Source organism: Phoca vitulina, unplaced genomic scaffold (assembly GCF_004348235.1).
Source record: "Phoca vitulina isolate PV1807 unplaced genomic scaffold, GSC_HSeal_1.0 scaffold4, whole genome shotgun sequence".
NCBI lineage: Eukaryota > Metazoa > Chordata > Mammalia > Carnivora > Phocidae > Phoca > Phoca vitulina.
In genome coordinates this window covers 45,669,433-45,691,846 of record NW_022589707.1, presented here as the reverse complement: position 1 = coordinate 45,691,846, position 22,414 = coordinate 45,669,433, and the positions used below count along the sequence as shown (strand labels likewise).

Sequence of the window (22,414 nt, the reverse complement as noted above, 5' to 3'; positions counted from 1 at the left end):
TCACAGAAATGCTTTAACACCAAGTTAAATTCTCATCTTCTCCTCCTTCCCCTAGCATGATAACAAAGAATAAACAGGAACGCTGGGTATCGGCTCTCCCCCCTCCTTCTTGCCCCATCTCTGCTTGATTAGTTCACATAGCACTCCCGTTTTTCAACTATTGATGCTAAGTCACTTTCTTTGTATTTTTCTCAGGGTTAATGAGATATTAAATAAAGATTGTAAGCCAAAAAGGAGGCCAGCAACATTGAGATCTGACAGGCCCCAGTGAAAACGAAGGGGTCTGTTCAGGTCACATAGATCAATAGTGTCAGCTTGTAATCTGTGTGATCTTATTCAAAACAGACAATAAACCATTCTCCGAGGATAAATAAGGCCCAGCAGAAGGAAAAGCTATAACCAGACCTCACTCCCCACGTCCACCTGAACGAACACTGCCTGTGAGCTTTCAGCTTATTGGAGTTTTTATTTCCTTCAACGGGGAGTCTTTTTAAGTATTAAACTGTCAGCCAGCAATATGACTAGTTCAAGGCTGTCTTTCTTTTTCCTTCCTCAAGTAATTTCATCCTTTAGCAATTTCCCAAGTTAATTTAAATATGAAAATAGAAGGCTTATCTAGAGTATAAAATATGAAAAGCTTTATAATATATTTCAAAACACTGGCATGGCCCTTTATTCAATTCTTGGGGAGGAAATTCAGGATCCAACAGTATCCGGCTGTTGTCATGGAAACGCCTCCGCTAGGCAGCTTCTTATTGTTACTGTGGTCATCCAGCTGCGGGCCCAGAAGGGACAAGCCACACGTTTACCCTATAAAAATGTCGACTCTCCTTCTTTCAGGGAGATCCAGAGAAAGATTAATACTCCAGGACAGAAAACAGTTTACCCCCAGAGAAGGTGACGGCCACCAGAGCCAGATCCTCTTCCGCATGTTGGATCTTTTCTGCCACAACTTTCAGGATCTCATGCGCTGTACTGGAAACTTTTGCCTTCACACTGACATAGGAGTGCTCCGTTACGTACACGTGGCAAAAAACTGCACACAACACAAGAATTGTTAGTCAATAGAGAACTGCAGTCATGAGGTACAGACTTTTCCAAATAAAGGCATCCACTTTCCTATTCTCGTCAGTATAAAACCTACACAACTCGATTTACATATTTATGTCTGCACATGGGTGCCTGAGGACATCCATATAGAAATTGGTGCCTGCCCACACCTGAGATACAGACGTAACGTTATAAAGCTGGTGAATGAGCATGCCGAGGATTTAGGCTTCCCAAACTAATGAGAGACCCACGTCATGGAAGCATGCGCTCATGGTGGAGATGGCCTGACCACGGCACGGGGCGGGGGGGGGGGGGGGGGGTGGTTACAAGAACTACAGCTCTGAGTTCCTTCTTTGAGGGTTACTGAGATTTCCCAAAGCACTATATTAAGATATCTCACTCATAAATTTTTATTTAACACTCCATTTCTGGACAGTCACAGTTGCTATTAGAGCTCTCATAAGCTTATCTAAAAAATCTGTCAGTTTGCCATGCTTTCTGTGTTCAGGTGTCTTGATCATTTAATAATGATGTCCCTGATCAAGATGGGGTGAATGTGGTTTCCAAATAGAAGTCACATTTCTAGCCCTTTAAGTTTCCTTTTTTATTGTCTGCAGTGCAAATAATTATTACTGGGACATCATCACTATCAGGGTGACTTGGGGTCCTGGAAAAAATTTTCTTTATGACTTGAGAGTAGAAACTGTTTAATAGCAGTGGAGATAACTGATACATTATTTGTTTCTTACAGCAGCTACTTTGAATTATAAAATACTAGCTTCTTTCAAAAAGATAATACAATTAGATATTCTTCTCTGCCATATTGCAAAAAATAAAAAACAAAGGGGGAGTGCAGTTCCTAAAAAAACCTTACATGCAATTTAAATGGCCCCACAAAAAGAAACTCAGGATGGTTCCCACAGAAAGGCAAATGAAGCAAAAAAAAAAAAACAACTATGAGTTTAGGTGTAGGAACCTCAAAGTAAACACGCCACCGGAAGGCATTGACGATATTTTGATCTTGGCTTGGATTGGTACGTCACTAAAACACTAGCATCTCACAAATAGTTGTTTTATATGTTGTCAACAGACACGGGAGAGGCAAAAAAAGCTTTTTTGCTTCCACAGAAAAATGAAATTTTGAGCAAGACAAGATCCAGTACACAAACCACTGAATATGAGGAAAGCTTACTTAATAAACTGATGAACAAAAAGAGGCCAGGGGGTTCTTGAAATACTTATACTCTTTGTAATCAGCTTGGGAAATTATCTGATCAAACTATAAGACAAATCAGCCTGGAGGATCAGCAGCTAAGGAATTAGGAGGTAAGATCATTTCTTTCCCAGCTTCCACAAACACTATGTAGCAGAAGCAGCACGGGTGTGACACTCTGTTGCTTAAGTACGTGAGAAGCTGAGCAGACATGAAACCTTCACACTCAGAATTTCAGCACAGACCGAGAGGTGGGCTCAAAGAGAAATCTCCTAGTCACAAGAGCATGAATGTTTCCACTGTTGTGTTTCCCCAGGCTCCGCACTTGACTCAACCTTTAAGCAAACAGGAGAAAACCATTTCCTGTTCTGTTACAAAGTAGTAACAGAAGGCAGCACCTTCAGGGGGCTAAAGGGTGCCCCCTGGTACTGAGCGAGCAGCCGTCCTCAGAGTGGGTCCCGAGCTCTGTCACCGGGGAGCAGTGGGGAGTGCTGACCAAGGGCGGGTGGCCTGGGCCTGCGGCCCTGCTGGCGCGAAAAGCCTTGCCTTGCGGGGGATTTCAGCTGCACTCTCTTCCTTCCGCTGTTCTCGCCGAGAGTCTCCTCTACATCTCAGGGACCGACCCCACCAAAGCCCTGCATGTTGGCTCTCGTGGCCTTTCCAGTCAGTCCCAGGCAACGGGCTGACAGATCAGGGAGAGAGCAGCCACGAGGCACAGGTGGCACCCACCCGGCAATTCTGCGCCTCTCCCTAAGGAAGTAAAGGGGCTCTTCGAAGTCTTCTCTCCTTCCTTCCAAATTAAAAACGTCCTTGGTCCCTGAGACCCTGGTGTATGAGCAAGAAAACTGCAACACTCAAAGCAAGAAAATAAAGACCACCGTATTGGGTGCGAACATGCTCGTCACAGGGGTGTGGCGGCTGGAAATTCTCCAAGGCAGGCTGATGTGTTAATGCTGGACAATGAGGGTGATTAACCGCTACTCCACCTACCCCAAACCCTCGTTAAAATCATACTCACTTTCCTCTGTTTCAGTCACAGTTCCTCTATGCTGGAGCCAGTTCTCCTTAAGACTGAATTGGTGGAAAAGGGCTTTATTCTGTGAGAAGCGAGAAAGAGAACAATGAATGAATGCATTCCTGCCCTTTGGAAAACCACAGCTGTTTACAACATGTTCCAAAAGAGCTAGCCAATTTTCTTTCCTTTTTTTTAAGTATGAAATCCACCCAACCAATTTTAGAGGAATAAATAGGGAGTTTTCTCTATTAATGCATGTGGAGGTAAAGATTCTGAGCAACATAACAGACCTTGGCCAAAGCCAGAAGCAGGCAAAAAGCTCCTATAATTATTCCCTGCAACATGCTGGAGAGTACTGGCATGATTTTGAACTCTGGCTACTACAAATACCCACAGATTCTTCTCTAGAGAGAGACATCCCAACATTAACCATGCTTTTGGATAAAGCAACTTTGAGACGGTTGCATATTTCTGCTGTAGCACAATGACTTGCTTAAGGGAAATAAGTACATTATTTATTCTGATTATCCACCCGATAGGTCAGCTTCTACGAAACTCGTGCCTGACAACTCATTTTGCATTTCCCCTTCAAGGTGACTAGGAAACACACTCCTTCTTTCTCTTTCTGTCGGGTTGAAAAGTACTTCCTCACCCTTGCCGTCAAGATTCTTGCATGCATTTTTTTTTCTTTTTTTGCACCAATGTTTCAAATTCAAATTTAGATCACTCTGGGAACACTGGGGAAACTCTGAGATTCCAAAACTATGCAGAATGTCCAGTCAAGGGCACATGGCTAGCACCCAGTCTGGATCTATACAGCGGCACAGGCAAAGTGAAGTGAAGCCGCAAAGTGCGTGTAAGCCACAGCCCCAGGCTTCCCTGCCTGCCCCTGGTCGGCTTAAGGCAGGATTCATTTTAATTACGAAGAAATGCCGACTGAGGCAAAGCAAAGTCTCCAAACTTGATGGCCCCATTTCGGATAGAGAAAGGTCTGCCTCACCTTCCTTTGTGGTGAATATTCATCTACAGTGCTGAAAGGAAAAGGACAAGAAGTCAGTCTTTATCCCACACCTAGAATAATGCAGTGATCGTCACAGAAGACTAATTCTCAGGTACTGGGCAGAGGTTTCTGCTTTTCAGAAAGATAAAGCCTAGTATTCATTAGGTCACTATGTATAACATCCTTGACACTGGGCTCTGGGTTTCGACTGAATAAGGAAGAAAAGATGCTATCTCCTCAGCAAGTATATTTTACTTTCTATGCACAGAAAGTGAGTGCTGAAGGAAGAACTGGATTTATTCAGTCCACAGAAACTCTAAGTTTTCTCATATACTGATAGATTTTGGGTGAAATTATTGTTATTCAGGTGGTTAAGTTAGCTAAGGCACATCTTTTCCAGAATGTTTCCATTCTGGTGGAAGTAGGGGACGTTCTGTAGGTCCCCAGCTCAAATCTTTTTCTAGAATCTAGAGATATCTCATAATCTTTTACCGAAGAGGCAAGAGTCATATCTTATATAATTTCTTATTTTAACCTATTATTTCCCATTTTATGTAAGTTTTTTTTAATGAGATGTATGAAGTTCCATTAATGTACTGAATGCATTTAAATGTATCAAACCATGAATTAAAGTTTCCCAAGGGTAACCAGGCCTGCCTTACAGCAGAGACCAACCTCCATGTGGGCGATTATTTTGATATAAAAGTTGTCTCTCTTTTTCTTTCCTGTTTCAATTATTTGTTCACATTTTCATACTAGTCTTAGGTGCTGAGAACTTATTATGGTGTAGACCGTGACAAAGGAACATCACCCAAATTCCCAACATTTGTTTCTAACACTGTCCTAAACTGTGTCTCATTTCTGAATTTCTAAAAGTGTGATTTTCATGATTGAGGACTAAAGCTGATACATGATTTGTTTGTGCCCTAAAATTAATTCATGTAGACATTTAATGTGCAATAGGATCTCTCTTTACTAAAATTAGGTCAGGCTTTAAGTCTCAAATTAGTCATCTGAAAGGCCTGAATTAACATCTTCTACAAGAAGTGCCTCTGTGACTGCTGAAATCTTCAAAGAAGTTTCTCACCACTTGACAACACATGCATTTCATGTTTACTGAGTAGAAAGTACACTGTAAATCAGAGAACAATTTTTCCTTTCAGATTAACTTTGCAGCTCTATCTGAAAACTGAATAAATGACCTGATGTTTTTCATTCACCAAAATTAATAAGGAGAGTTAGTGGTAAATCAGGTATTGGCAATCTGAAAGACAGATGACAGATACCTCGGGGATACTTACACATGCCAAAAGTCAGGGAATAAATGGTTTTCTTTAATCTTTCTAAATTGATAAATAAACCTCGGGGAATCCATAAAATGGAGCTTTAAAAATGCTTCATGACTTGCCGAAACCTATTTCTAAAACCGTTTTTTTTCCTATTCCATTAGAGATAGCTACGAGCCCCCCAAATGACAAGTTAAATATTTACACTTTTAAAATTAAATAATAACTTATTAAAGAATTGTTTTTATGTATCCAGGTTGTTATGGCTCAGTTGGTTTCTACCTATCAGTGTTAAAAAAAAATAGCCAATATTATGCAGCCATCAAAAAAAAAAAAAAAAAAAAGAAATCTTGCCGTTTACAACGACATGGATGGAACTAGAGGGTATTAGGCTAAGCGAAATAAGTCAATCAGAGAAAGACAATTATCATATGATCTCGCTGATATGTGGAATTTGAAAAACAAGGCAGAGGATCATGAGGGAAGAGAGGAAAAGATGAAACAAGAGGAAACTAGAGAGGGAGACAAACCATAAGAGACTCTTAATCTCAGGAAACAAACTGAGGGTTGCTGGAGTGGAGGGGGTGGGAGGGATGGGGTGGCTGGGTGATGGACACTGGGGAGGGTATGTGCTATGGTGAGCGCTGTGAATTGTGTAAGACTGATGAATCACAGACCTGTACCCCTGAAACAATACATTATATGTTAATTAAAAAAAATTAAAAATTTAAAAAAATAAATAAAAACATAAATTAAAAATCGGCATTAAATGTGAAAAAATAAAAAAAAAATAGCCAATAAGCTGGATTTTGTGTTCATTCATTTTGATCTAAAAACAAAATACACAATTCACTACTAGAAAAGCTAAGGAATCAAGGGATCCCAGATTCAAAGGGTCCAAGGTGAAATTTGTAAGACACTCAAATTCTATCACATTTGCTGCTTTCTTTTATTAACTAATACGGAAAATTAAATACTCACTGACGACGGTGCATTCCAAGTATCTTCTGAAATTCTTTCAACTCTTTTTCCAGTATTGGATATTCATATACATCATCCAGTACATTCCTGTATATGGTCTGGGGGGTGGGGGAGAAAGAAAAATGGCAGCTGAAAGGCCTATTTTGTAAGGATTAGGACTTACACGAAGGTTAACCTGCTGAGGGAATAGGTGGAATGCGGAATCATACAGGGGGTTAAACCAGGTACCAGTGAGATCCTAAGTGGGATTCCGCCTCCTAGTGCTTCACTCAACTGTTTGGCTCTCACAGCTTTCAGGGGCCATAAGTAGTCAATGCTGGAAACTTAGAGACACCTGGAAAACTACTCAAGATTTTCATGCCTATTCTACATTAAAAAAATAATATCCACATAGTCATTTGGAAAGGAAAAAAAAAATCTAATGAATCCTATTACCCAGCTGTTTTAAAAATAACATTAGTTTTTGGGATGCCTGGGTGGCTCAGTCAGTTAAGCATCTGCCTTGGGCTCAGGTCATGGGATCAAGCCCCACGTCATGCTCCCTATTCAGCCAGGAGCCTGCTTCTTCTACCTCTACCTCTACCTCTGCTGCTCCCCCTGCTTTTTTTGTCTCTCTCTCTCAAATAAATAAATAAAGTCTTAAAAAAAATTAAAAAAAGAAAATAACATTAGTTTAGGCACAGAGTGGTTAAACCAGCTTTTAACTGGATGTCTAAAGGACACCTGACTTTTGAAATCAAAGTGAATTCCTTCATGAAAGGCAAAATCAGTTTGAACACTTGTCCATTCTGAAATAGACCTGCTCCCAGCTCAAATTCCATTCTACCCTTTCTCTGTGTTAACCTGCATAGCTGATATGGTTTTGGTGGCCAAGGGAGTCCAACTGTCTACATATTGTCTCCAGAGAATCAGCTGTGTTCAAAAGGTATTGCAGCTATTAATGATTAGAAAAACCTATCAGTTTATTTAGGGGCGCCTGGGTGGCTCAGTCGGTTATGCATCCGACCCTTGATCTCAGCTCAGGTCTTGATTTCAGAGCTGTGAGTTCAAGCCCCATATTGGGCTCCTTGCTGGGCATGGAGCCTACTTAAAAAAAAGAAAGAAAGAAAGAAAGAAAAGAGAAAGAAAGAAAGAAAAGAGAAGAAAGAAAGAAAGAAAGAAAGAAAGAAAGAAAGAAAGAAAGAAAGACAGACATATCAGTTTATCTAATTCCAAATGTAAATCTAGGTTAGTACCCATTTTGCAACTTACTCTTACTATTGCTTAAAATTCTCAAAATACATCACAGTCTGAAAACCTTTCATAATGTATGTCTTGTCAATATAGTTTTTAAATGATAACGTTTTATCCAAATATTGTGTATATGGGACTGGTTAGTTCAAGCTCAGAATAAATCTCAACATATTGAATAGTGTCAAGTTTTCAGATATGTTTTATCTACCTTAATTATTTCATCTGTAATCAAAATTCCCATGAATTATATAAAATAACCTTAAATTAGCAAATGTAAACCTGGCTGCCTACATTTTTTTCATAATGAATTATTTTCAATTAAAAAAATTTCTATGTACAGAGTATCAGGCCTCAAAAACCAAAACAAATTAATATTTTCTTTAAGTCACAGCTTGAATATGACAAAAAAGTTGCATGACTGGCACCTACAAAAGAGATTTTTGAAGTACATAACTGAGAATAAAATCAGTCATTTGGCATCAAAGAATATCTTGAAATTTTACATTACCTTTAAGAACATTTTTGAATGTTCGTCTTCATGTAACCAGTCTTTATAGAGAGCAATCCACTGGGACACAAGATGCAAGACCTTTCGTTTCCGACAAGGAACATCTGAGTTTTCTTCTTTGCCTTGATACTTCTTAGCAGAATAGGTGGAAATGGTTAAGAGAGAATATTGCATTGTTGGAAATCAAAATATGAAGAGATCCATTTATTCTTATTTTCACAAAACATGCTAAAGCATTTGCCAAAGAATCTGCAAGTACCTAAGCACGTGGGAAGAAAAGAGTATTCGTAGCAAGGGCAAAAGGTGTGCACCAGAAAGAGCAAAAGTAAGGAAACCTAGGAAAATGACTTCCACGCGCCCGGTGGCAGGTCGTGAAGGTTAATGAGATGATTTGCATTGACAGCTGCTGACACGGTTCCACAGGCACGGGTCGATGCCACCATGAAGAGGTTCTAAGTGGCCCACGAATTTCAAGGGTGGCTACACCAGAGTTGCCCTCACTACATTAGGTAGATACTTTCCATAAAAATTACATCAGAACTAGGCCAGATATCCTTTGATCTTCAGAAATTCACGATTTATAAAAGCAGTCACTTCTCAATTAGCCCCAATGAGCACCGATTTCTGGAGTGTAATTCGTGATATGATTTAAATGCCCACACCCAGGAATTTGCTTGGAAAAAAAGACTGGATAAACTTGTAAACATAATTAAAAAAGGACTGCTACTTTTCATTTTCATTGGAATAAAAAAAAGTAAAATAGGAGTAACCTAAATGCATCAAACACTGTGGATAGTGAACTAAATTATCACATATCAATTAATAGGCAATCTACAGCCATAAAACTGATGGTCTAGTAGTGCATTTATAGACAGTGAACATTCACAATGTACTGTTGAGTAGGAAAGCAAGTAAGAAAATATGTTGGGATCATCCATTTCCATTAACTATGCTTATTTATAAGAAAAATGTCATCACCCGGAATGATATATATTGAAAGTTAACAGCGGCTAACTGTGCTGTTCAAATTACATAAAAATAACAACCTCAAAAGCAATGTGCTTAAAGCCTTGGGAATGAGACAGAAGCTTGGCATTCTCCAAACCAACCTAGTGTTTTTGTTCCCTAAATTATTATTTCTGACTATCTTGAGCATACTGGAAAGTTACGTAGGAAAAGGACATGCTATGATACCAAAGACAGGTAGGCTTTGGGGTTGCTGGACAGGATTCTTCACTCTTTAATGCTGATATACAACTGCAAAATAGGTATATCTATGTCGGCCTTTGTAAATATTTTAACCAACTGAGCCACCCAGGCGCCCCTGTAAATATTTTAAAACATACTTTAATCACTGTCTCCCCAACCTGCAAAAATACATTCAGGCCATTTGATTTTTTTTATTTCTACATGAGAAATAAACTCAGGCAAACACACAAAGAATCAGTTAAAGCACCCATTTTTTCCTAGTTTTTCTCTTAACAGACAAAATATAAAATTTTATAGCCTTAGTCAAAGACTCAAAACATGGTCATATCCAAGTGAAGTTTTAGAGATTCTTCAGGGAAATTCTACAAGGCATTAAATTACTCAATAATAACCACAAATAGTACTAGAATCCTATTTATTTATTTTTACTTAGAGAGAGAGAGAGGGATGTGGGGAGGGGCAGAAGGAGAGAGAATCTTAAGAAGATTCCACACCTAGCGTGGAGCCCGACACGTGGCTTGTCTCAGGATCCTAAGATCATGACCTGAGCCAAAATCAAGAGTTAAATGCTTAACTGACTGAGCCACCCAGGTGCACCTATTTGGATCCTATTTAAAAACAATGGTTTGAAGGCATCTATTTGTTATGAAGCAAACTGTATGGTTTAATAGACGGTAAATACTTTTGGAAAAGCTGTTAGCATTAATGTAGAAGAAATTAGCTCAGAGTTATTTTTCTAAAACGCTGTTAAAGAAGGAGAACTTGAAAACCTTGTAATTATTGCAGAATTTCTTAGTAACACCCACTTGGAAGCCGTGGAAGAAGTCTGGTTTTGAAATTCTCCAAATTCAAAATGAATAATGTTTCAAGATCAGTTTTATGAACTGGTTTGAAAAAGCTTCCCAAGATCTGTAGCTTTGCGTGGCCATGTGCACATAGCAAAGCACTAACAAGTAATCACGATTTCTAGTTTATATGTTTATTAAGAGAAATTTTATTTCAGTTACGCCCTTTATGGAGTTTTAAGGTATTCTTTTAAGCAGGAAAAGGCTATCAAGTAGGGGGTAAATGTAACAATTATTTAACAGGAAAAGAATACTACCAAGGCCATTACTGTTAGGGCTCAATAAAACTCAGGTATATGCCAAAAAAAAAAAAAATTCCATCTTCCTAAAAATGTTCACCTGGCTCTAGCGGAATCTTCAGTTTGGTTTGATAAATACCTGACAGTTAACAGGCTTCTTAAATGCTTCTCAAGCACCTTCCTTGCACATTGTGAGTCAAGAAGCCCGAACGGAGACTCTGAGTAAGTTTATTTGGCTTGGCTTTTCGGCTGTTCATCTGTTACATCACTTCTAGTTCATGTATCAAATCACAAAGCTTCCTTAACTGGTCATTCACCTTCTCATCACATCTGTCATTCTAACCGAGCATGTCTTCACAAAGCTTCTGAAAGCTGACAGTTGCTTAGGGGGTAGTTTTGACCTCCCACGTGGGGGACGGCTCATCTGGCCTCAGGACACTTGCAGAGAAACATGGTTTCATGTACGTACGTTTTCCTGCCCAAGTCCCCTGGCACTAACCGCCCGATTGTCTTACAAGTTCACTTATTGCCGGTCCAACTCAACCTCTTGACTCTGGGCTTTACCCAGTGGACCAAACTTACCTCCAGATTTCTCAAGTCTTGAGACCTACGTTTGCAGAAAACCTAATACAAACGGTACAATTTACCCACAACCCAGAAGGCGAAAACAGCAGACCTGCCTTCCAGGTCCCCCTGTCTATTCTGTCTCATTTCATCTTTTACCTTGGATATCATTACATTAATATTTAACATATCCACACTCTACCGAGGGGCTGAGTAAATTAAGAAAGGCAGTTAATTCCTAATGCGAGACACCTGTCTGAGAGGAAGCCGACGCAGCATCCTGAAGTTAATGAAGGATATTGCCTCAGCAGCGCCTGGCACAGGTCGTCAGTCGTCATGAAGACCGTGTACGTGAGAAGGAAATCATCAAGGAGCGTCTCTGCGAAGAAAGAAAAACAAACACAAGGTAAGCACACCAGTGACAAGAAGGGCAACTGCTTATTCAGGCTCTCAAACAGAAATACGATAAATGGTGGTGGGTGTGGGAGGGGTTAGGATAGGAGAATTTTAGCCACAAAATACATTATTTGTTGAAGTTAAGATTTTTTAAACTCCTTACACAGAATACCTCAAGCAATGGGATTATTTTTTTGTTGCAAGGCTCTCTAAACATACAACTTTTGTCATCTTTTTCACTCCCTAAAACATCATTTATTTTTGTGGGTAAAGATGTTATGGAAAACCAGTGCATAAATAATGTCCTTTTAAAGATAAATTTTACAGTATTTCTGGGGTATATGCTCCAGTTCTACAGGGAATGAAGCCTGCATGTTCTAATAAATCAAGGCTTTCTATAGCCATTTACCTAAGTCTAGGGCAAGAACAATGGATAATAAAACTTAGAGGACACATAACAGGTTCTGAGGCCATTCATGTTTCTCTCCCAAATGCATCTGTAAGAAGTTGCGAAAGTGGTGGGTGATGTTACTGCTGTGGAGAGAGACAGAGCTAAGTCCCGTTTAATACGGGAGCAGGTATAACGTATCACAATATACTCCTTCCCAATCCCTTCCCTACCTCCTCAACTGACAAAAACAGCTTTGATTTTTATTGCTTCTTGGCCTTGTGTGTTTTTGGAAAAGTCCAGCTTACATGTAATATGGAACAGCTAAACTCTGACCCTGCAATACAATTTCCAAACTGATAGAAAAAATTACATGCAGAATGCAAAGTAAAGCTCTTGCCATAATAGTCTTTTATCCAACCTCCTGAACTTAAAATTCACTTTACTATTATATCATTTTCATGTCTTTTACATCCAGACATCAAATTTCCAGTAATTTGAAATAGTAATTAATCACTTGTAAGAATAATGAGCTTGTACATGCAATAGCATTTATGTTCTCCAAGAGCTAACCTAATTGTGTAAGTAGAAAGAATTGCCCTGTATAGAGCTCTGCATGTCTATGTTGAAGACTGGAAAAATTCCAGAATTTATAGAAATAACCAATAACGTTTACTATAAAAACCGATCAATGCAAAACAAGGCTATGTTTACGAACACAAAACTCTGATATAAAGAGGTAGTAAATGACATCTCCATTCCTTATCAGCTGTCCCCAGTTAATTAATTCTGTTTTGTTTGATTGCAGAACATCAAGATAATCCCAATTTACACCAATAAGTGGTTGCAAATGGTCATGTTAAAAAAAAACAAAACTTGCTTTCTAATTGCAAAATGCCCTTAAGTGAAATGAACCAGAGATGCTAATGAAGAGTATTAAGAAAGTTTTTTTATTCAAAGATATCTATTTATGCTAAGTAACAGTATTCCTTTTTAAAAAAATAAGTTTGACAAATAGCACCTATTTGTAAAATAAGCCGACACTTTAATTAAAATTTAATCACACCACAATATATTAACAGTCACTGCTCCAGCTTACTGTTAGTTGTAAAAGTAAGTTCTCAAACAGATGTGTCTGGGCCTTGCTAGGCATAAACTAAGACCTATCCATTGTAAGTGTGTAAAGGGAAAGAAGAGCCTGGCATAGAGTTCTACAGCTCTATGCTGAAGATAACTATGGGAGTCTGGCCGGTTGGACAATTTATTGAGAGCACACGCACAGCCCGCGCTCCCAGAAGGCCTGGGAGCCCTCTCCTAGAGGCCCTGTTTATAAAAGTTACTGGCAAGCTGTGACCTCCAACATAATTTCCAAATTCACAGGAAAGATTCCATGCAGTTTCAAATATTCATCTGCCCAAAAAGGCAGGAGAACCTGTATTCTAAGATCTGCCCTCAAAACTAGTTAAACCTAGCAGCAGAAGTTCATCACTTGGTTATCCTAATGAAAACCTTGAAATACACATTTTGAAGCTTTGTGTGTCCTTCATCACAGTTTTTAAAATAGTTTCAAGAAAAATCAAACAGTGGCATAATGTCTGAACCCCCAGGATATTTTGAAATACAACTTAAAAACTATCACTCTGGGACACTACTGAACAGGGATGTTCACCGATTCTAACACTGCTCTGTACAGTTAATGAACATCCTCAAGTTCTCTGCTCTCATTAGAAATTGAGTCTTTTTTGCATCCAGTGTTAGTACAGGCAGCAAGAACCACAGAGCAGGCTAGAACCTATTTTAGGGGTCTCTGTGGGCTCTTACAGATCAGAGCTGGAGATATACAGAAGCCACTGGGCGAGAGCCCTGAGAACCTCATGCATTCAGCATTCAAAATGCTTGATGGGACATAGGTTCAGCCTGTTTGGAATGTTCTTACACTTAGCTGATTTAAGGAGGTTGGAACTATTCTCTAATCAAAATTTACTCCATTAGCAACTGAGATGAAAAAGAATGCCATTAAACTTTGACATAACCAGTCATTCCATTCTAGAACAGCCTTGGATAATGAGCTGAGTGACGTTAAGAGTCTGGTTTATATGGTGGCAAAACCATTTGGCATTCAATTCAATTAATGAGCTCACATATGACAATATTTTGTTAAGGGCTTTGACCCAGAAATGCTTTCCCCTAAGCAACTACCATATTTAATATTCAACAGCATTTACCTAATTATCTCTTTGCCATAGAAATATTAATTAAAATAAAAACAACAAGGCTACATAAAAACATCTCCAGTTAAAATCCTACTGAACTGCTAAAAATCCTCATCAACAGAACAGATTCCCAATACCCTTGATTCAAATCTTTCCCTATTTAACTACCATATTGTTATGAAATTTTTCTCTATATAAAGAGCTTTCCCTTACTCTTCCCCAGCACTGGTATTTTTTTGCTGCGTATGAAAGTAATTGAATGATATAATCAAAATGACACACTTGAAATAAAAATGCATTTTATAATAGCCATGTATCAAAAAAGGCTGTCCCTTGGTATTCAGAGATATTTTTAGAACCACAATGGCTATATAAATGATCCCCCGAAGACTATTAGCCAACAATAGCCATTTAGAAAGACTAGCACATCCTCTAGCATCCACATTAAAATGCTATAATTATCTATTATATTATATAGTGCTTAATTAACAGTAATTTAAGACTCTAGGCAGAAAAGCACCTTTGTGTATAAAAGTATCTTCCGTTTAAACAGATTCATAGTTGCCATATACACTAACATTCTGAATAAAAAGATATATTCATTATGCTTTCTAACTCTGTGAATACCTAGGTATTAATAGACAGAAAACCTTTCCTTTGAAATTCTATTCATTAAATCAATCACTAAATCTAATCACAAATTCCTGGCTCATCACGGACAAAAATATTCAGCCATCCTTTTGGGAATACCCCCCACTCCTCCAAATCAAAGAATATTTATGTTGTGGCTTTTTAAATATAGGAAGTACTCTTGCAGTATAAAAGAAACATGCTGATAACAATCAAAACTGGAAAGCAAATATATTACAGTTTTAAGCACTATGTTCACTTAAAATACATCAAGGTGTAGTCAAAATCTAAAGCTTTGATAGAAATGACTCTAAAATCCATGTCTACTATTTACTGTAATGATGTTAATACAGGACTTTACTCTCTCATCTGTTACTGTTTTAATTTTAAGGTATAAGAAAAGAATTGTCCATTTTCATTTGATTTTACTTGAATGTATTTTTCTTTTACGCAGATATTAAAATATTTTCTCATTCTAAGTGTATCAAGCACTAAAAACTTCCATTTATTTCTGTAAAACACAAGCGTTTCTAGAGCATCCTAGAGTTGTGTCAGGTGGACTAGTAATTGGTTTGGTACAGATCCTTTTTATAGGGTTCTGTTATGTAAATGTAATCAAATCAGAGGAACGGATCTAAATGTTTCAAAAAGGTCTAAGCTTAATGCTTTTTTTTTGGTGTAAGTGAGTTGCCAAGAAAGCAAATGATAAGAATTTTAACAGACAACTGCCTATAGTCGCTATTTAAACTAAGTATGGTAATGTGAATATTCAGCATTTCTATAGTGACCCATATTCCCTTAAGTACTGTTAGCAGTTTTGTTTCACCTATGCTTCTACTTCAGATGCAATGGAATTTAAGGCACTCTAAAGTAAGTTCTACTTAAACTTTATTTCGAAAAGCCAAGAAAAACTCCATACTTGAAAGTTCTTGTTTCTGGTCCTGGAATATTACAACTTGCCATTATTTTTTGAGAAGCAGTGCCAAAATGTACCATGTAATTTGATGAAGCACAAAATAAAAAAAAATTAACGTTCATGTCTGAATCACAGGTTAAAGTGCTATGCCGTCAAGAGCTATGCTTTTTTTCTCAGTTTATTTTACATTTCTGAAAGCAATATTCATGACCTCAAGTGCAACTGTTTACCACAGCTTTTAAATTCACTCAATTCCGGCACATTTTTACAATTCACCAGAGTATTGCTTAGTCATTCTAAAATGACCAAATCTTGAGATCTCATTTTATTTTTCCTTACTGGTTACGTAAGAAATGCTTATTCATTGAATGCTGTTTCTACGCTGAATTTTAAAAGTCATCTCTTTCATGACAGAGCTTACTACACACAGAGCTTGGGTGGCACTCTTCAAATAATGCAATCTGCTTTTATTGTAACTTGAAAAGTTTGGTTTTGGAATCCCATCATTCCTTAGGAAAAAATGATTTGAATACAACAGTAATTATGTTCTGAACTATATTACATTCCACAGGCTGCCTTTTAAAAACGTCACTAGACGGAGCATGGACTAATAAACCCAGGGCTTGCCCATGTTCTTCACACCAAGGGTCATGTTTGCAAATCACCCTTGGGCGGGGAGAGAGGTGACAGGCCCCCTGAGCTCCTGCTGTCCCAGCCCTCAGCTGCTCTCAGCGTCTAGGCACACTTATAATTACAACCCATTTGTGGCTCATGCGTGTGTCTGTTAAGCCTGCTGGGAAGCTTAGAAAACAGTGGGGAAAGTACTAAGGGAATCAGAGAGCTGAATTTCTACCTGGATAGCCTTAGGCACGGTCCTGAACCTCTGTGGGCCTTAGTTAAGTCAGCTCTAAAGTGGTTTTCAGATCCACACCTAGCAGAATTGCAGTCAGGATGAAATAGCATAGTGTATTCTCAAGCACCTGGCAGAGAACCTGGTATACGTTCGGCACTCAATAAGTACCACCTGTTCTTACTTTCATAAAATAATATTTAGAGCCTGTCCCAATTCTCCAAGTGCTACCAATCAACCAAGAAAAACCGAGTACTGAGAATGGACTATGCAGAAGGCATTTGCTAAGGGATTTGGGGGTGAGAGACAAGAAAGCACAGAGTGATCCATGGCTTCAAGCTCGTAATTATTCAGGGAGCCGAGACGTTTGTCCCCGTGAAATGAACTAAATAAGGCAACACTTCAACTGGGCAGCATCAATCATAAATGTTCTAAGGGATGAAGGAAACTCCAACACGTCATGTGAGATCACCCCTGCACTTCTAAGAAGAATCGGTGGACAAACAGGTGAAATAAATGTGTGCAAAGGAGTGACTGCGTGTGTGTCTGTGGTTGAGTCACAAACCTGTGGCCTCTGGGCCTTGTCTAACCCTTAAAGATGTTTAAAAATCAGAAGATTTAGGGGCACCCGGCTGGCTCAGTCGGTTAAGCATATGACTACTGATTTTGGCTCAGGTCATGATCTCAGGGTCGGGCTCACGCTCAGTGGGGAGTCCGCTTGAGATTGTTTCCCTCTGCCATACTCTCTCTAAAAGATAAATTAATCTTTAAACAAAACGAAACATAAAAATCAGAAGATCTGGCAACACCAGGCCCACATCTCATAAGGGCAACATGGTGTAGTGCTGAGCTGCCCTTTTCATGCTGGGCACACTCTGCAGTTTATCACAGTTCTGCCCTCATTGGCTTCACTTGTTCTTAGTAGTGGTCTGTGGACAGGTGAGTTTTATAAGTCTTGGTCTATGGTATAGTTTGGAAACAGTAATGGAAGGGATCACATATATAACTGCAAAGTAAAGCTAGAAAGTAGGTTGGAGCCAATTCCTGGAGGGTCTTTGAGCCCTAGAGCAAGAAGCCTGGGGCTTGTTTTATAGGAAAAGGGAAGTGAATGGAAATTTTCAAGGGGAGAAATGACAAGAGATACAGATTACACTTGCTGCATCAGGACAGTCAGACTGGATAAAGGAAAAATAAGGAGAGGGAAGGTGAGTTTACTTTTTAAATACATTGAGCTTGAGTACCCATATTTCTGGGCAGAAATATCAAAGACCAGAGCTTGCCAAAAGAGGTCTGGATGACTATGGGAGCTACCATACAAAGAAGGTATAAAGAGGGTGGCTGGGACAACAAAAACTCTCAGATACAATCCTAGGAAGTTGTAAGCAGGGAACTGAGGGTTGAGCTGGGGTGTAGGTTCACATTTGGGCAATGCTAAGAGAAAGATGAGTACAGGAAGGGGGAAGAGAAGAGAGAGAGAAACAGGAGAACAGGGAGGCACAAATGTAATAGAAGCCAACAAGAAAGGATGATGGAAAGGAGAGCAGATCCTGAGTGTCAAAAGTTGCTGGAGGGAGGTTCATCAGCCTTCATCCGCATCCAAAGGCCACAGGATTTGGTGCGTGGATGGTCCCTGTCTGACAGCTTTGGAGAGATGCTCCTTGGAAAATGTTAGGGGCATACCCAAGTTAGACTAAAAGGAACTAAGGGTATTCTGATAATCGCCCTCACACCATCCATCACACTGTTTTTCCCCAAAGCCGACTCTTCTTGCAGGTGTTATAGCTTGCTGATTAGTAACTGCAGCTCTCACAAATAAGCTGGGAGGAAACATTTCTTCCTGATCAATCCAAGTATCATTTTATCTAACAGTATAGATTAGAACGTGGGAAGTGTCATGGGTATGGAGCCTTCAATACCAATCTGCCACCATCTACCAACAAAAATTAATAACCAGTTGCAAGAGTTACTCAGTCTAACACAATCGACTCTCGGAGTTGCTCCATCTGGTATGATTAACATCACAGAATGCATTCTTAAAGATACAAACTGTGTTCCTAAGTGCTTGTTAATTAAACATTCCAAAATTTCATGAAATGAAGAAAAAATTAATTTAAACATTAAATCTTATATTAGAAGTCTGGGGCATGGTTATTTGAAGCAATAACTCCTAATAGTAGAATCAACTTAAGACAAGGTATGATATTTTTATCTCCCAGGCACCAAGAAGAATCTCTATTATCAGCTTTCTTCCAAAACTTGAAATATATCACCATTCTGAATGTTAATTTTTCCACCCTGGTCACTGAATCATTATCACTGAATTCAGATGAGTAAAATTTTATTTTTTGTTTCTCCTTAACAGAAATTCTAGAGCTATGAGAGAGAAGTTATTTTCCTCCAAGTTGAGGCAATAGTCAATTGCCTTAATTTAAAGCTAAGAAAGATAACTACACATATTAAAGATAAAAAGATACTCTACCAATTTACTGGTTTAAATTAAACACAACTAGGGTGCCCCGTCGGCTCAGTTGGTGGAGTGTGTGACTCTTGATCTAGGGGTCGTGAGTTTGAGCCCCACGTTGGGCATGGAGCTTACTTAAAAATGAAATCTTTTAGGGGCGCCTGGGTGGCTCAGTCGGTTAAGCATCTGCCTTCGGCTCAGGTCATGATCCCGGGGTCCTGGGATTGAGCCCCGCATTGCATGGGGCTCCTTGCTTGGCGGGGAGCCTGCTTCTCCCTCTGCCTGCTGCTCCCCCTGCTTGTGTTCCCTCTCTCTCTCTCTCTTTCTCTCCCTCTCCCTCTCTCCCCCTCCCTCCCCCCTCCCCAACAAATAAGTGAATAAAATCTTGTAAAAAAAAGGAAATCTTTAAAAAATAAACACAAACATAACTAAGCCTCTTTCTAAACAACCTGGCACAAACCTTACACAAACTGAAAATGTCCAATATTAGAAAACTTACTTTACTGTACAGCCCATGTTTAAAAATATTTCTAGGACAAATATTTCATCCAGTGACTGACAGCTGGGATGCCTTTGTGCTCTGGGTTCCAGAATAGTCACTGGAGTTCTTTTCAGTAACACACAGCTGCTTTCTTTCTCACACCGATGAAAGGGAGACTAGTACTTCAGGGTCACGAAGAAAGGTTTGGTCACGACCACTGACTGAACACTTATTGCTTGGGGTTGAGCACTGTGCTCACTGCCATGGAGAAGGCCAAGTTTTAAGGCCTCAACTTTCACAGGGTTTGGAATTTAATCAGTGAGATCATAAAAGGACCACATAGGGGCCTACAGCCCCAAGCTGATAAATATTCCATTCATGGGCATGTCTGAACAAACCTCTACCCCCACTACCACCCTCATCCCCCACCCAGCACACATTTTAGCCCTAGAGAGCCCCAAATTTGCTTTGAACCACACCTATTCCTTAGTGTGCACCAGGAAGCCAACGGCAGCTTTGATGGGCAACGAGGAAAAGTAGAGAAGGGAAGATAGTAGGTATTCTCTTCGAACATCTTCAAAACAGCCACCCTCTATTGACCACCTACTGTGTGCTGTACCAGGAGCTTTACCCACATGATCTGTGCTCCTCATATTCTTTCTAGGAGGGACACTGTCTAAGTGGGATGATGACATCAAGCCTGAGCTAAGTAGGGTGAAAACCTACAGAGTTGTTGCAAGTTAATATCAGAAGGGGGCTAGGTCCCAAGGTGGGCTGATGCCCAACTCCGGATTTCACCGCACTCTACTCTTCTAAGGCTGTGAATCCAAATGGTCCATACCAGACGTGGAGGTAATGGATGTGCAGGAAAGCCAGAGTTCTGGTTTTGGATGGGGAGAAGTGCCACAGATACAGGAACTTAGTCTTTTTATTTTTGAATTGCCAAAAATGCCCCTATAAAGTCATTTTCCATCTATACACCAGCATGCTGGAGTTCCTTTATTCCTACTCAAATTTCATTTTTATTTTCTAGCAAACACTTGGTAAATAGCAAATATCTATAAGGGATCAGCCAATTTCCTTTTCTAAACGTAGAACTGACAATCACATGGAAGGATTAAGTTAGTCCACAAACTCCTAATGCTTTTAAGATCTATTTTATTTTATTGAGAGAGAGAGAGAAAGCACATGTACAAGTACAAGCACGGCGGGGGGGGGGTGGCAGGGAGAGAGATGGGGATGGGCAGGGGGAGGGGCAGAGGGCGAGAGAATCTTTTTTTTTTTTTAAAGATTTTATTTATTTATTTGACAGAGAGAGAGAGAGCGAGAGAGGGAACACAAGCAGGGGGAGTGGGAGAGGGAGAAGCAGGCTTCCCGCGGAGCAGGGAGCCCGATGCGGGGCTCGATCCCAGGACCCTGGGATCATGACCCGAGCCGAAGGCAGACGCTTAACGACTGAGCCACCCAGGCGCCCCGAGAGAGAATCTTAAGCAGGCCCGAGATGGGCTCCTTCCCACAACCTTGAGATAATGACCTGAGTTAGAATCAAGAGTCAGGTGCTTAACTGACAAAGCCACCCAGGCACACCCCTCTTTTAAGATCTTTTAATGACCATTTACACATATTTATATTTTTTAAAGTTGAAGTGTAAAGGTAGAAACTGAAACAATCTTTTAAAATGGTCAAACCATAAAACTGTTCCTTTCCTTCTAAACTTCTCCATATTAAACATCACAGATACTGAGAATTGTTAGTCACATTTTATTTTGTCCTCTCTTTCCTAAAAGAAAAAAAAAAAACTGACTTCCACATCAAAGTCTTGTCTGTTCCTCACCTCAGTGATCACATATACCTATTACTCCGACATCTCAGTAATCAAGCCATTAAACATGTATTACCTGTCACTGGTTAAGGTATTTTTGTCTTTTTGGCTAAAGGCATTAATACAAACTCCTTTGTCTCAAATGATTCTAATAAGTCAGTTTTGTTTTGTTTCAAAATAAATGTACTACTTACACACCTAAGAACATCCTTAGGCCTTTCTCCTAGCATTGAAACCACATGATTTATGGTGATTTGACCCACACAGTAGGTATGTAACAGGTACATAAGAGTTCTGAAATATCACCAAGAATATAATTATATACTATAAGTTATTTTTATGAGAACAAATTGAATGTGTGCTATTGTTAAGCTTAGGTGAAGTCATAATATAGGAAATATTTTTTAGCATATGTTTCATATGTTTTGTGAAAAATATATTTTTTAAAGATTTTATTTATTTATTTGAGAGGGGGAGAGAGACCGTGATCGAGAGCACAAGAAAAGGGGAAGGCAGAAGCAGACTCTCCGCTGAGCAGGGAGCCCCAGACATGACGCTCAATCCCAGGACCCTGGGAGCATGACCTGAGCCAGAGGCAGATCCTTAACCTACTGAGCCACCCAGACACCCCCGCTCTGCACATATATTAAAACCAAACAGTATATTTCCCAGCTTCACTTGCAGCTAGATGTGGCTATGACTAAGTTTTGGTCCATGGGATAAAAGCAGAAGCCGTGTGTGATGTACGGGTGTGTTCTTGACTTGCTCCATCCTGCTACCTGGACTGTGATGCTAGCTAGTATCCATCTTGATTTATGAGATGGAGGTCAGACTCCAGGGACACTGGAGCAAAGAGCTGGAAGGAATCTCAGTCCTGGCTGATTCCAGAGTGGCCTGACCAGCTCTACACTGCATTTCTCTATTTTTATTTTCACATGAGAGAGAAGTATATACCTTGTTTAAGTTACCATCCGTTTTTCTGTTACGCGCAGCCATGCCTAATAACAAATAATATATACACACAGAAAATTCTTAGGAGCTCAAACACACAATGAGTAATGTGGTCTGCTTCTCAAGCTTCTCTATTATCAAAAGCAGGCAAAGTACATTTACC

General features: G+C 39.5%; 1 protein-coding gene across 5 annotated transcripts in view; it reads right to left on the bottom strand.

Moving 5' to 3' along the window:
* Nucleotides 1-22,414, bottom strand: part of RAPGEF5 (Rap guanine nucleotide exchange factor 5) — a 508,053-nt gene that overhangs the window by 32,697 nt on the left and 452,942 nt on the right. For all 5 annotated transcript variants that reach the window (XM_032401958.1, XM_032401959.1, XM_032401957.1 and 2 more), the window contains 6 exons: nucleotides 11,444-11,522; nucleotides 8,287-8,431; nucleotides 6,546-6,643; nucleotides 4,279-4,309; nucleotides 3,282-3,360; nucleotides 887-1,036 (listed from right to left, as the gene is read on the bottom strand). In XM_032401958.1, the coding sequence (XP_032257849.1) occupies nucleotides 887-1,036; nucleotides 3,282-3,360; nucleotides 4,279-4,309; nucleotides 6,546-6,643; nucleotides 8,287-8,431; nucleotides 11,444-11,522 (582 nt within the window). The remainder of the gene's footprint in view (nucleotides 1-886; nucleotides 1,037-3,281; nucleotides 3,361-4,278; nucleotides 4,310-6,545; nucleotides 6,644-8,286; nucleotides 8,432-11,443; nucleotides 11,523-22,414) is intronic.